General features: G+C 43.4%; 2 protein-coding genes across 4 annotated transcripts in view; one reads left to right on the top strand and one right to left on the bottom strand.

Annotated features, from left to right (window-relative positions):
• Positions 1-1,488, bottom strand: part of TRMT13 (tRNA methyltransferase 13 homolog) — a 5,893-nt gene extending 4,405 nt beyond the window's left edge. For both annotated transcript variants that reach the window (XM_038144856.1, XM_038144857.1), the window contains exons 1-3: positions 1,313-1,488; positions 933-979; positions 788-854 (exon numbers count right to left, since the gene is read on the bottom strand). In XM_038144856.1, the coding sequence (XP_038000784.1) occupies positions 788-854; positions 933-979; positions 1,313-1,462 (264 nt within the window). In that variant the 5' untranslated portion in view covers positions 1,463-1,488. The remainder of the gene's footprint in view (positions 1-787; positions 855-932; positions 980-1,312) is intronic.
• Positions 1,436-14,321, top strand: SASS6 (SAS-6 centriolar assembly protein). Of its 2 annotated transcripts, XM_038144848.1 has the most exons (18): positions 1,436-1,561; positions 2,587-2,647; positions 4,266-4,345; positions 5,540-5,644; positions 5,945-6,116; positions 7,064-7,141; positions 8,053-8,172; positions 8,267-8,458; positions 8,664-8,858; positions 9,183-9,272; positions 9,361-9,540; positions 10,151-10,232; positions 10,610-10,719; positions 11,549-11,671; positions 12,014-12,102; positions 12,556-12,647; positions 12,737-12,839; positions 14,024-14,321. In XM_038144848.1, exons 1-17 carry the CDS (start codon positions 1,461-1,463, stop codon positions 12,823-12,825), a joined length of 1,959 nt encoding a protein of 652 aa, XP_038000776.1. In that variant the 5' UTR covers positions 1,436-1,460; the 3' UTR covers positions 12,826-12,839; positions 14,024-14,321. The 2 variants fall into 2 exon arrangements, with proteins under 2 accessions (XP_038000776.1, XP_038000775.1); XM_038144847.1 differs by lacking the exon at positions 14,024-14,321 and having other exon boundaries at positions 12,737-13,912.

Here is a 14,321-nt window from a genome sequence, read left to right as displayed (position 1 = left end):
TGATTCAGTCAATTACCAGGAAGCAAATAGCTAAATTCTTTGGTGTTCTTATGGTAAGGTATTCCTAAGCAATAGGAATCCACTGCAAAGTAAGATTTTCCAACTTATTTTCCCTCCTATAGTCTGATCCTGAATTCCAGCCAGAAATGACTCTTCTGACACAGTTTTTCAAGATTGAACACATTCATAAGAGTTAAGCAGTCAGGGTTTACTAGACAAATTCCAGAGACCATTTTCAAGTTTCCCAGGGAATACTAAAGGTGCAGTTCTAATAAGGCAGAAAGGCAGGCAATAAGCCATCCTCTGCTTTCTTGAAAGAGCTGTTTAAACACGTCCCGTTGCTTCCCTCAGGAGCTGTCAGCCAAGCTTTCCGTGGCTCACTGCCAGCCTTGCTGGAGTGGGCAGCTGCCTGGGGTACCCAGAGCTTCTCTGCAGGTTTTGCTTTCCCAGCACAACTTTTCACCCAGCCTCTGAAATGAATGGCATTGTGAGAACCTCTTCCCTGCGCGTGTTTCTGAGAAAAATGAATTCAATATTTTTATTTGTAACCAAGAACTGAAAAAGTGTACCAAATTCAGTGAGAAGGGACAGAGAATATGAGGGGACTGGAATGTGAGCTGCATTTCAGCGAGTACTTACAGAGCTTCTATCCTACCTTACAGAAGTGCTTTGCTAAACCGGCTGCCCTGCAGCTCACAGCTGCTGTCAGCACAGAAAATTCTCTGCAGGACTGTAATGTTTAAGGTCTTAAATCTGAGAGGAAGTGCTGAAATTACACTGCACTTACAGGCTTTGGCTTCTCTCTTGAGTTGCATTTTTTTAAGTGCTTTTCTAGTTGGTCTTCATATACAGTGCTAAAAGCCAAAAGGAGAGAGAAGTAAGTATCATGTGAATACTGACAAAAAACGGGAAAAGCATTTACATATACTCACTGTTTTGGATCAAGAGGGCACGGAATTCTTTTTCTGTCATTTTGTTCCTAGTTAGGAAAGTTTTAGAAAACACTTCAGCATGCATTCAGTGTTGTGTTTTAAAGAAGCTGCTGTTGAGGGGCATCAGCTTCATAAAACATCTATTCAGGATAAGTGAGTTAACCGGAACGGAGAAACGGAGACGAGAGCTTAATACTGACTGGACCCTACAAGGATACTCCCCTAACGCAAGGCCAGGGCTGCTGCTGGGCTGCAGCGAGCACCCGGCGCGTACAGGCTCCAGGGAAGGCACAGGCGCTGCCTCTCCCACGCGTGCCACGAGAGCGGGGCCACCCCGAGCCCGCCCGCCCGCCCTCCCGGCCCGAGAAGGGTCCCTGCACCTCCTCGTGCCCGTGCTCCCCGCAGAAGCGCTTGCCGGGCGCCGGGATCATCCTGCAGAAGCGCTTCTTCCTCAGCACGAAATGAGCGCAGCGCCCCGGCTCCGGCGCCGCCATCGCCGCCGCCGCTCCCGGCGGCCCCCGCGCCGCCATGTTGCGGCCCCTCCCCGCGGGCGGGAGCAAGATGGCGGCGGAGCGGATCTTCGACCGGGCGCTGTCGGTGCGAGTGCGGGGCTGCGGCTGCGAGGAGCGGTGAGTGCGGCCCGGCTCCGCGGGAGCCTCTCTGCGCTCCTCAGAGGGGCTGCGAGCCACGGGCGCTTTCCCGCTGCCTGCTCTCAGCGCCGCTGGGCAGCGCTCCGCGGTGCTGCGCTTTGGGGTTGCTGCGGGCACCGTCCGGGTGAGGGAGGGACCGGTCGGGCGAGGCCGGGGGCAGCCGGCGAGGCCCGGGCAGTCGCCGTGGGTGCCTCGCCAGGGGAGTGAACCCGGCGGGGCGCCGGCAGCGGAGCGAACTCGCCGTGGCTCGGCGGCAGCGCCGTCGTGCCCGGGGCTGAGGCGAGCCGGGGGCCGGGCGGCTGCCGGGCCGCGCGGTGTTTGGCGTCTCCCGGGCCTCAGCGTTGCCGCGGCTCCTCCCGCCTCTCCCCCGCCGCACCGCGGCCTCCTGAGGCGCCCTCAGCCTGAGGCTCCTCCTCAGCGCCCCGCGGGCAGGGACTCGCGGGTTTGAGCCGCCTGTGCGAGGGTGCTGCTGGGGAAAGCCCAGGCTTTTCGTATGCCAAGCGTCTCTTCAAAATAGGATCAATTTCGGCACTATGGGTCCTGTCTGGGTTGGACAGTGTGAGAAGGCGCTGAAAGGCTGATATCTGTGGTGTGCGTTGTAATATAAGTGACTTAGTACTCGATAAGAAATCATTGAAGACAAGGTAGCCCTGTAGAAATGATTATCAGGAGCTTGAGCAATTTACTTAACGCTTGAGCGTTAATGAATTTCAACAGGCTTTTACAAACGTTCTAGTTTCTGGACAGAGTTTCGAAACTTCTGCCTTGCTATTTAAAGTCTGGTGGATAACAAGCAAGCAGCAAAAGAACCAACTTTGACTGAGGAGCTGCAGTGACTGAAACTCCTGTATTTTAAGTGTAGTCATCAGTGGGAACTTTCTTAACGTTTCTGCCTAAATTTTTATTTTTGAGATGTCATTGATTCCTTTAATGCAGCTGTGAACACATGTTATTTGGAGAATGCTTTCTTGATTTATTACTGAGTTTCATCTTTTTGTACACAGGAGATTAAATGTTCGAGTGAATATTGAACTACTGTCAATTTCTAATCCTGTTCATAAAAAGGTTTGTAAATTCATCATATTTCTGTCATTCATTAGGTATTATCTGAATTTCATTTCATGAAAGTAGAAAAGGGAAAATCAAAGTGGAATTTTAGTGTTCGCTGCTTGACCTTACTTTATTTTCTTTATTTTTTATACAATTTTTTTGAGTAACTTAGTTGGTTTGGTATTGTGTTTTTCCACCCTTTCCCCCCATCCCTCCAGCCTTTTTTAGCCCTCTGTTTTAGTTTGGCTGTTGATGGTTCTTAGCAAGCTTGCATATTAAAAGTATTTGAAGATGCTCAGGGAACATGAGTTAGAGCTTAGGAGTACCTTTGGTTCAAGGTTCTAAATTGTGAGAAAAAAAAATCTTTCTCAGGGGAACTCACAATGAGACCACTTCTGGAGACTTTGTCATCTCTTGTGTTGTGTGTCTGGTTTGTCACTGAAGTGTTCATCCCCCCAGCATGACGTTAATGTTGGTTATGGTGTTGTTGGGTAAAGATGTGTTTGTTTAGGAGTACAGCAGTTTTTGGTCGGATTCTGCTGCCGGTGGCAGTGATAGTGGTGCTTCCCTCTGAGCAGAAGCAGTTCAGTCAGAAGAGTGTGCTGAGCTGCAGCCTGTGCCAGGAGGAGCCTGGAAACTGGAAATGCACTTGAGTCCATCAGGGAGTGATCGGTCTAAAGGAGAACTTCCAATGCCTCATCAGCTAATGGGACATCAAACCAAGCAGGCATTTTATCCTACCCATCACTCCACCCCAGCTGGCTGGGGGTAGCGTTAATTGTAACTCTCTGTGTGTAAATCCCTGAATTTGTTTATTTGTTTATCTTCAGCTGAGAGTTTTGTTGGCGTTACTGGCACCTGAATTACTGAAAAACCTTTCAGTTATGTATGTACAGTGCTGTGTCACGCTTCGTTATGTTGGAGCAGCTGACACGTTTGTACTTTACTGTTGTACCCCTGCTACGAAATATCCTTGCCACAGGGGTGAGCCTTGTTCCAGGGAGCAGCTGCCTGAGCCTGATGTACTGCATAACCCATCCCTGGAATTCGAGGCTTAGTGCTTATGGAGAGGGCAGGTTTCCCAAAACACTGTGTAGACCTCCAGTGAACAAATGAATGTCTGTTTCAAAGCTGAGCGGCATAATCCTGCAGTTTGCCATCCGGGATTCCTGGATTCAGCTGTATCCAGTCTGCAGAGCTCTGCATTCCAGTGTATAAAAGCAGCTGGTGGTTTCATTCCCTTCAGGAGCAGTGTGCTCACAAAGGCTTCCAGTTATGGGAGTGATGTATTAGTAAACCATGGCAGTGGACTGCTAGTGCTGCACTTGTTTCATGAGGGGAAAAACAGGAGCAAATAGCTTTTTCTCTGAAAAATTAGGGATGCACACTGAATTTCAAAACCTTTGCTTGCTCAAAGTTTAAGGTTTTGACTTGGCTTGTTTTTGTGAAAGAGTTTTCCTTGTTTTCTTGCTGTAATATTTGAAGTTGTGTTAAATGGTAATGTTTTACATGTTCTGAATCACTTGCCACAATTCTGTTGTATTTTTGACTAAACAATGAAAGCATTCAATACTGTTTGCTGGTTTAAAATATTTATACTATTTTAATCTTATTTAAATGTACATCTTTTCAGGACTTAGCTGTTCGATTGACTGATGATACTGATCCTTTTTTCCTTTATAACCTTGTCATATCAGAGGAAGATTTTCAAAGGTAAGTGAAATCACAGTATTTTTTCTGTGAAACATTTCTAAATGGCAAAAAAGAAAAAGGGAATGTTTTTAGCTTAGAGTGGTCTGTGTTAGAGTTCAGGCTTTGTTAGAGTTCAGTTTTCACTTGGGGTTTTGTCAGTGTTTTGTCAGTATTGTGCTCTGAGCAGTTGGTGAACAGGCAGGCTCAGGAGGGTGACCAGCTCAGGTTACACAGAGGAATACTGCTGGTATCTTCTGTTTATCCTAACTGCTTCTTACAGACTATTGTGTGTGTGTGGGTGTGAACTAGTTCAGGAAATGGTTATGAGAAGAAAGTCTGTTTGCACGGACATGGTTTTACAGACCTGTGCCTGTATCTTAGGGGCTTCTTGCATAATTGTACTGTTGGGTCTCATTTACTTGCTCAGAATTTGAGCAAATCAACAAATTTGGATTCCAGGCATGAACAGATGAACAGTTCAGTTTTCTGCTTTCTTTGGGTATTTATTTATTTTTGCTTTGTTTTGTTATGGTTGTTTTGGTGTGGTTTTTTTTTGTTTGTTTGGGGTTTTGGTGGGGGTGTGGGTGGCTTTGGTGTTGTTTTCAGAAAGGGAGGTGTGATCAGTGTGTGGATCAAAAGGCAAAGTAGTGTTTGCAGGAGAGATGTGCAGGGGTGTTTTGCTGCACGGGGGCACAGCTTTGTGTGTGCACTGCGGGATGTTTCTGTCTGAGTTTGCTGTGTCTGTGGAGAAGGGGGGGCAGAGATGGGTGAGTGGGGGATCGAGGTAATGCCTGAGGCTCCCGCGCTTGTGTCCTGTGCCTGTCCATCACTGCTCTGTGCTGTGCTGTCAGGGTGATGCCTACTCAAAGGAACGCATTTGTTCACCACAGCAACTTCTGGTTTTTAATTAGTGCAGCCCATTTGCAAGAACTCTTGTGATCAGAAGTATCCTCTGGGGATTATTATCCAAGGTGTGCTCCAGGATGACCCTGCTCCAGCAGGGAGGTTGGACCAGCTGACCCACTGTGATCCCTTCCAGACTGACCACTTCTGTGATTTTGTGATGTGTGGACACGCTTCTGATTGCAAAAAGCATGCTAGTAAACTTTAATGATCAGAACTGGTTCTTTCTGATGTTGTAAACAAAATATTTTATGGGAAGTAAATTATAGTTCTCTATATCATTAACATTTCTTTTCCTGTCTGTTTGTATAGTTTGAAATCCCAGCAAGGTCTCTTGGTAGACTTCTCTGCTTTCCCGCAAAAGTTTATAGATCTGCTTCAGCAATGCATTCAGGAGCAGAACAAAGATATCCCAAGGTAGGTCACAAGTTTGTGCCATATTACTCTGTGTTTACCTGCTGAGCTCTTGAAATGCTTGTCAGTCACTCAGACTGACAAGAGTCAGTAGAAAAGGATAATCTGACCTGTCCTGACCTGAATATGTCGGTGGATGTGGCAAAACCTGACTCTTTGGAAGAGAATTCTTTCTTGAGCAAAAACTGGACAGCCTTTTACTGCACATATAAAAATACATTTTACTGGGAAATAGATTAGGGTCTACAGGTAGCTTCAGGAAAAAAAAATGCTAAACATTTGATTATCTTGGTTTTTCCCTAGGTTTTTGCTGCAGTTAGTTTCTTCAGCACCTGCTCTAGATCACACACCTGTCTCTTTAAATGTAGTGGAGACCAACCCTTTCAAACACCTTACCCATCTCTCTCTAAAATTCCTGCCAGGAACTGATGCAGAAATAAAGAAGTTTTTAGCCAACTGTTTGAAATGCCTTAAGGTAAAATCAAAGTTTATTGTAACTGCAGCTAAGCCTCAATGCTGTATGTACTTAAGCATTTTTTTCCATTCCGAGTAATTCCAAAGTATGTACCAAGTCGTGTGCTCTGGTTTCTTTTTCCTTTTAGCCCAAATATGTAATTGCATGCAGCTACGTGGGTGCATGCTGTAAAATCTGAATTGTTGCCATCCCCCTGGCAGTGGGAATGCATTCTGTATATTCACGCGGGCAGTGCCGTTTGAAGCGGCAGGAAGGGCGGTGTTTCACACGCAGTGCACGTGGTGTGCAGCTGCTGCGGGCTCTGGCTGCTGCACTGCCCTGCTCACAGCCTGTGCTGATGGCCAGGGCAGCTGCAGCACTTTCTGGAACCTTCAGCTCTGTTCTGCACTTGGCTGTAGGAGAGCACAGGCTGCTGGTAATTGTGAGGCTTGGTGGGCATCAAAGGACTTACAGCTATAAAAAGCCAATTCATATCAGAACGTGATGCAGTTTGGTAGCATGCTAGGTTTGATTTTGTGAGAAATTAAAGGTCTCATAGTTTGATTGTTGTCTGTGTCAGTTTCATAGCCTGGGATTTGTCTCTCCTATTGTGCTGTCATGTTTCCAGGCGCCTAATAAGCCATTTTAATAACACAGTTTTAGGGTATTTCAGTTGATCTCTTGTTTAAGTAACTCCTTTGTAAACATGTCTTGTAAATAAGATACTATTTCCTTGTAGAAATTTGGTAAGAATTTAATTTGGGGTTTTTACATTGTGGGCTAATACCTTTTCTTTTGAAATTACTAATTATATCTTAATTCAGTGTGACACTTATTTAACAAGGTGATCTTTTCACAAACGCAGTGAGTCTATGGGTGCTTAGGCAGGCTGTGCTGATTCAATGGGAGCTAAATGCTACATGTATTTTGGGAGCTAAGGATTTGGCTTGATGTCAATTTGTATCTAGGAGGATAAAATGATGTTGGAAGAAAAGCTTAAAAAAACTGAAGAGGATCTTACCAGGCAACTGAGCTATACTCAACAGGTAACATACATTTTAAACTTTTGTGTGGTGCAGTTTTTGTGATTTATGGAAAATGTTTCTTTTTGTAGGCTGGTTGGTTAGCCACTACCTAGCCAAGATAACTGCCTTGAGATTGAGTGAAGAGAATAGTCTAGCGTAGCCTTTCTAGAGAGTGAACAAAGCCAGCAGCTGAAGAATTAAATTGAGCTCTTGCAGCACTCAAGCAGAATTTTACTTTATTTTGTGCAGAGGTCTGTGTGTGCACACAGAAATTGAATACTAACTATATGGTCATGTGAAGATAAATGATAAATGTACTTCATATATTCCATGAATCATTGGAAATTTATTTTATTTGGAAAAATTAAGGAACTGTGGTAAATAAATTGGAAGTCTTGGGCTTAATTACTCCATTTTGGTTTTTGCAGTCAGCATAGTAATTCTGTATTTCAAGAGAATGATTTGGGTCAGATTCTGCAATTATCAAGGTGACTTTTTTGACCATAATGAAACAGAACAATTCCATTAAAAGTGTTAAAATTTTTTTTTGAGTGGAGTATTTGCTTCACGTCTGCAGCTTCAGTTGGAGTTACTGCAATGTGTTTGCTGAATTGGAATGCAGAATTACAAATCAAAAAAAGGAAAAGATCCCACTGAAGAACTTTATTTCTTTTTTTCACTCTTGAATAGTGGTTGGAAAAAAATGCATTTGGAGGTTAGGATTATTTTATCTACAGCATTAGAACGGTGCTCTTCAGCTTCTCAGTGCCTTACTTTTCCTGTTTACAAAATTAACATATTTCAGCGTCTGGTGCTGAAATTTAGACTTTTTTTGATAATTCCATGTCCTTTTAGTAAGTATCAGTAAAGAGTCAGTATTGGCTGAAATGCTTACATTTTTAAACTCTATGTGCTTTGTCAAACTTAAACAGAGCTTGTCAGAGAAGAGCCGGGAGCTTGACAAACTGAAAAATGAATGGACATCCTACACTACAGCTCTGAGCAACAAACACTCACAGGAGCTGACAAGTGAGAAGGAAAGAGCTCTGCAGGTACAACAGTTGGAAAGAATGAACAAGATTCTTGTATGGGAATAGGAGTAGTCAGAGTCATCGAATAACTGCTTCATTTCTTTGCTTCCCACAGGCACAAACTCAGTACCAACAACAGCACGAACAACAGAAAAAGGAATTGGAAAATTTGCATCAGAAAAGTATTCAGCAGTTGCAGAACAGACTCTCAGAACTCGAGGTCATCAATAAAGACCTAACAGAGAGGAGATACAAAGGAGACTCCACAGTCAGAGAACTGAAAGCAAAGCTTTCTGGATTAGAAGATGTACGACTTCCCAGTATCCAAAACTAAGCTTACTACTGCCAGAGCATTAACAGTGCCTGCCTGGGCACGTCATAGGAAACACGGCATATTAAGTTCATTTATTTCCTCTTTATTCCATATTATGCTTACTATTTAAATACGTCTGTTTAAATTACTGTTACAGGTTTTCTTGAAGAATAAAATTCAATTCCTTCCCAACATTTAGGAATGTCAAAGAGCAAAGCAGGAGGTGCTGTCCCTGCGCCGGGAAAACACAACTCTGGATGCTGAATGCCATGAAAAAGAGAAACTCATTAATCAGCTGCAGACACGAGTTGCTGTCCTGGAACAAGAGATCAAAGACAAAGATCAGCTCGTCACCAGAACAAAAGAAGTCTTAGATGCAACACAGGAGCAAAAGGTTTCTTCATTAATTTTTTTAACCTTCCTAATTGTGGTTTCCATAGAGTAGCTGCTTGACCAGTTCTCATGAATACAGCTAGTCAGCTTTCAAATGTAGTTAAGATTCTAAATTATGGCATCGAAAGTATACTGGGTTCAGATTTAATCCTGTGGGACTGGAGTAATAGTTTATGGTATTTTTGGTAATCCAGATCCTATAAAATTTGACTGAAAAGCACTGGCTGGTTCCTTGTAAGGATAGTACTCAGAGAATTATGAACATTCTACTTGAAATCATAAACAATGTATATCACTTATTATATTTCCTAACATTCTTTTCAAGGTGATACTGGAAGAGAGTACAGAGGAAAAACAAAGGCATATTGAAAAACTAGAGACAACAATTAAGTCACTGTCAGCTGAACTCCTTAAGGTTTGTTTGAACATGGCACTTCCCTTGCACATCTCCCTTTTCCTTAGGTGTTTATTTTTGTAATACATGGCTTGGGTTTTTTTTATAGGCTAATGAAATTATCAAGAAGTTACAAGGAGATTTGAAAACTCTAATGAGTAAATTAAAATTGAAAAATACAGTAACAATTCAGCAAGAAAAACTATTGGCAGAAAAAGAAGAGAAACTTCAAAAAGAGCAGAGGGAGTCGCAGGAGATGGGACAATCCCTTCGCATGAAAGAGCAGGAGGTACTGATGGGATAACCTTGTGTGCTGGAAATGCTGTTGTATGGACTTGGATGGCTTTTGTGGGGTTTAACTTAGTTACAGAAATAAGGTCTTAAATATTTCCATGCAGTAGAGTATACTCTTTTCCTTATTTAACATATTTATTTAAATGTGTCATCAACTTCCAGATTTTTTAATGTTAACCTGATTCGTAAAAGCCATCCGTTTATATGGAAGGCAACAAAAATTGTTTGAAGAGAACAAAGCAATGTAGTGGATGAATCAGCACCCTTTAGAAGGCACATGCACATGGAAGTTGGTGAAGGGAATAAGAACAAGAGCAGAGTGAACCTTTTCCTTCCATTCCATTAAACAGGACATGCCCCTGTTGAGAGTCCTTGCACTATTTAATAATGGAAAAATAAAGGTCAAAAAGGATTCTGGCTGTCACCTTGTCAAAATCCTAGCTGAAAGTAGGGCTTCCTTTAAAAGAATTACTGTGTTGCTTTTGTGACAAACTGAGTTCAAACTTCTTTAATTTTAGAATAATTTCATAATGCTTTTTTTGTTGTTGTTTGTAGCTAGTGGTATAACACTCCTGATAGTGTTAAAATTATTATGGAAATTACAGGTTTGCAAGCTACAAGAGCAGCTAGAAAGTACAATACAAAAACTCGAAGAAAGTAAGCAGTTACTGAAAACCAATGAAAATGGTAGGTCTATACAGCTTGATTTCTCCCTCTGCAAAAATGACCCAGTGATCTCACTACTATTAGAATTGATAGAAGCAGTTTTTGGGGTTTTTGTGAAGAGCTGCCATTATTGTCATGTGTGGAAAATGAGCCTCTGGCTTTGTGGGCATGCAACAGCCAAGAGCTGCACATAGGGAAGCCTTCCCTTGGGGCTGGTGCCTGGGGCTGTGGGGTGTGTGCTCAGAGGGGAGAGGAAGCTTCAACAAATGGCTTTGCTTGGTACTCGGGAGGAAAAACACCCAGTGAGCTGTCCCTTTTGATGAGGAGGGCCTACTGGCCATTTCCAACAGCTTGTAGGAGGGAGCAAATGGACTCGAGCTTTTTCTTCCTCTTTGCAGTTATCACGTGGCTGAACAGACAGCTGAGTGAAGTTCAGATGGCAAAGAAGCTGGACAGTCCTGCCAGTGCCCCTGCTGCTGGGAGAGCTGCTGTTTCACCTCTCAGCATGGTAAGGTAGAGCTGTACATAACAGGCTGGTGAGGTGGGCATCAGTTGCTAAAATGCAGGGCCTTCAAAGAGAAAAAATAAAGTGCTTTCGTCTTCTTCTGGTCTTACAGGTTTGGGTGGGTGTGGTTTGGCTTTTTTGTTTGTTTGTTTTTCAACAATATAAAACTCTGTTGGGTGCTTCTTGATGCCCTGGGCCTTGTAGGTGACAATGTTCTAAGCTCTTGTTGACATAAAATACACAAAGCAATAACAGAATTGGTTTGGAAAAGATGAAGTGCAGAGCGAAGGCAAAAAAAAAAGGCTTTTTGTGTTGAGAGGTTCACTTACTAATTCTCTTGGTAAAGGTTAAAACCCAAAGTGTACTGTTTCAATACTCTAATGATTTTTAGAAACAGCAAAGTCAGGGGCTAAGAAATGCTGCCTGCAGTCATTGTTGAACAGCATGACCTGCTGCTTCTCACCCTGTGCTGTACAGGGCTCTGCTGTCACAGTGACAGCAGGGATTGATGGGCTGCTTGTTCACAGTGGAAGGGCTGGTCATACAAAGAGGACTCTGGATTTGTAGCTGGATACATTAATTGCTTTAATCAGTGACAGGGTGTGTAGCTTATTACTAGCTGAGAGTGCTCACCTCATCTAACTTTAAAAAAGTTATGTTTTCTTTAAGTGTGCGAATCTTGTAAAAATGATGTTTTCTTCCCATCAGGAAGACTCACATAAGTGTTGGCTTTGTAATGGCAGTTAGTTTTTTATTTTGGAATTTTTAATCTCTACGGTTACTTGTAAAATTATGTTTCTCATTTATGGATGAGTTTCTATTTGTTTTACAGCCTGACCGACCATCCTTTCATAGCTCAGGAATCAGTCATCCCATTTCGCCTCTCTATGCCTTCCAGAACTTTCTGGAACCTATGCACAGCAAAAATGGAAATTCCCAATGTCCAGTATCAAAGGCAGGCACTTTAACTTTTTTGTTTGCTGAAGAATGTATAAAATTGTATTTATTTATTGTATAAAGTTTTATTTAAATTGTAAAAAATATCAAAGCACAACATTCTGAATATTTCTCAAAGTGCGTATTTACTGTATTTGCTCTTAGGCTCTCAGCCTTGAGCATTGTGACTGTTATTCATAGCTAATGCTTGTCTTTAGGCTGTTTCTCACAGGCTTTGCTGCACAGCAGGGCCAGTGAGGTGCAGGAACAATCTCTGGGAATTTGGCTCTGTGAATGCCCTCGGGGGAGGGGACCCTCAGGTCTGGAGTAACTCTTGACCTGCAGCTCTGTGTCTCTGCAGGTTCAGTTGAACTCACAGCTTTTGAAACCCAGTCGGTGTTCGGGTGCTCCCACAGTGCCTGCAGCCGGTCACGCAGCAAACAAGGAGAAGTGAGTGTCAGCTACGGCAATTGAGTACTTGCGTTATTTCAGTTTGTGAAGCCCTTGGTCAGCTTGGTGTGTTGGGAACTGACCGAAGGTTCTGGTATCAGCCTGGTCCTGTGATCTGCCTTTCCTCATTACCGTGTTAACCAATTCTGTGCTCGTTTGCTGAAACCAAAGGACGAGCTGTGCTGGTAGGAGCGGGCCCCAAGGAACAGCAGCTCGGTGTTGCTCCTGCTGACAGATCTAAGCCATCGGCTGCTGGCTCACTGAAAAAAATTAGTTCTAGGCTGTTCTTGACCTACTCAGTGATGGCTTAACTTTACGTGGTAAAAGTCATGAAAGGCAGTAGTTGCACTTCTAGTGAAGGTTTTCCTGACCAAGCCTGTAGCTGCCCTGGTTATAATGCACTGACGCCAAACTGCATTTGCTTTAAATTTTAATTTGCCTTTCTATTTTTAGTGGTGATCAGCTGGGGCTGGAATCCAAGTATTTCAAGAAGAAAGATGACAGCATTCCTTTACGAGGGCTCAGTCAAAACACACTTAACTCGGGTAAGTACGGAACAGAAGGTGTTCTTTGAAATGTACCTGAAGGGCGGGGACAGCCATGCTTCAATGCAGCGTCCTGTGCTGTTCTGCAGAGTACCTGAGACCGTACTTGCCAGCCAAAGCACAGCCATCGCCAAAAGCTGCTGCGACACCAGCCTCAGCCTATTTTCCTGGATCATAGACAGGGTTCTTACAGTAAGAGTCCTCTTTTAACCATTGGGGGATGTTTAAATGTCCTGCAATAGTGTGTTGGTAAAGTATCGGTGTGAACTGACATAACTGTATGAGCCAGTTTTCTTTGAGGAAGGGATCTTGACTGACTTGGATGATGCTTCAGGGTGCTTGAGCCTAAGGAGAAGAAGATAAAGCCTTAAGGAGCCTTAGTGGGAACAACACTGACATCACCAGGGCTGTGCAGAATTTTCTGTGTATATTGTTGACCCTGTAAATCCTCCTAAAAACTCAAAGTGCTCTGACTTTTTTATAAAAAACAGGTGAAATGTACATTCCCTGAGTGAGAACAATTACCTGAATTTCTATTTCTTGACTCCTTTCAGAGAATGGATGAGGCAAAGAGAAAGCACAGGAGAACTGTGCTCTGCTGTCCATTTTAGTAATGGTCAAGCTCATATGGAGACATGACTGCCTCACCCTCCCTTACAGTTTAGTTTTAAAAACTTGCTTCATTTTGGAACCAGCTTATTTGAATTGCATAGAGACTTACAAATAATCTCATACAAAAAACGGTAAATTATGTCACTGAAGGTAGAAAATTAAAACTTAAAATTCTCAGTCTTGGTTCCCGTAACTTTTCTGTAATCTCTCAGTATTACATTCCACAGGCCACCATGCACCAAACATTAAAAGGTGAAGTAGCTGAATAGTTAACTGTTGACAAGTGTCAACATTCTAAAGTTACTTAATTTTTTATAAATCATACTTCACAACTTGTAACACTATACAGAAATTTTAGCTACTCTTACATCGATGTAGCTTGTTCTAGTGTCTGGGTTCAAATGCTAGGACAACTCTTGGGACTTACGCCAGGCCAAGTACCCTTGCAATGACTACACCTTACTTTTGGTAAAGGTATTTCATTCCTTTTACCTTAGTTACTCAAGCGCACCCAGAGGATTGTACGTTCCAGTGGTTTGTTTTGCTGTGTGAAATGTGTACATTTGTTTATACATGAGCACCATGTTAATGTATAGTGTCTGGTTTTGTCATGTGTACATTTTAATGGAAATATTAAATGGTTTTTATCAAAAGCTCTGATTAGTAACTGTTTCAGAGTAGTACTAACCAACATCTCCACCGTACTGGAATTCCCAGCTGAGGTAAGCACTAGAACAGCTCGATTTTATTTACCTTTTCTGCAGTTTTCTGTGTGGCTCACTGTTGCCCAGGCCCAGCCCCGCAGCGCTCCTCTCTCCTGCTGTCCTTAGGTGCCTGTGCCTGCATTCATCTCGCCGTGCAGAGGAGCTGCTGTCACAGGAGTGTGGCAGCACCTCCCGGGCCACTGCAATCCCCAGTGAGCCACAGGTGCCGTGGGCCTGGGCAGCCCTGGCCAGGCTGGCTGTGTGTAACTGCCTCGTTCCTTGGAGCCTGGATCTGTGGTCGTCCTGTTCCACTGGGTCCCCAGGAACCAAGGAGCAGCTGCAGGCAGCCTGTGCTGTT

The sequence above is a fragment of the Motacilla alba genome, chromosome 8 (genome assembly GCF_015832195.1).
Source record: "Motacilla alba alba isolate MOTALB_02 chromosome 8, Motacilla_alba_V1.0_pri, whole genome shotgun sequence".
In the NCBI taxonomy this organism is placed as follows: Eukaryota; Metazoa; Chordata; class Aves; order Passeriformes; family Motacillidae; genus Motacilla; species Motacilla alba.
This window is presented reverse-complemented; position numbering and strand designations above follow the sequence as displayed.

Coding starts and splice junctions, on each gene's coding strand:
- SASS6 (XM_038144848.1), top strand. CDS start 1,461: ATGTTGCGGCCCCTCCCCGCGGGCGGGAGCAAGATGGCGGCGGAGCGG. Junction 10,233..10,609: donor ACTGAAAACCAATGAAAATG/GTAGGTCTATAC, acceptor TCCTCTTTGCAG/TTATCACGTGGCTGAACAGA. Junction 10,720..11,548: donor CTGTTTCACCTCTCAGCATG/GTAAGGTAGAGC, acceptor TTTGTTTTACAG/CCTGACCGACCATCCTTTCA.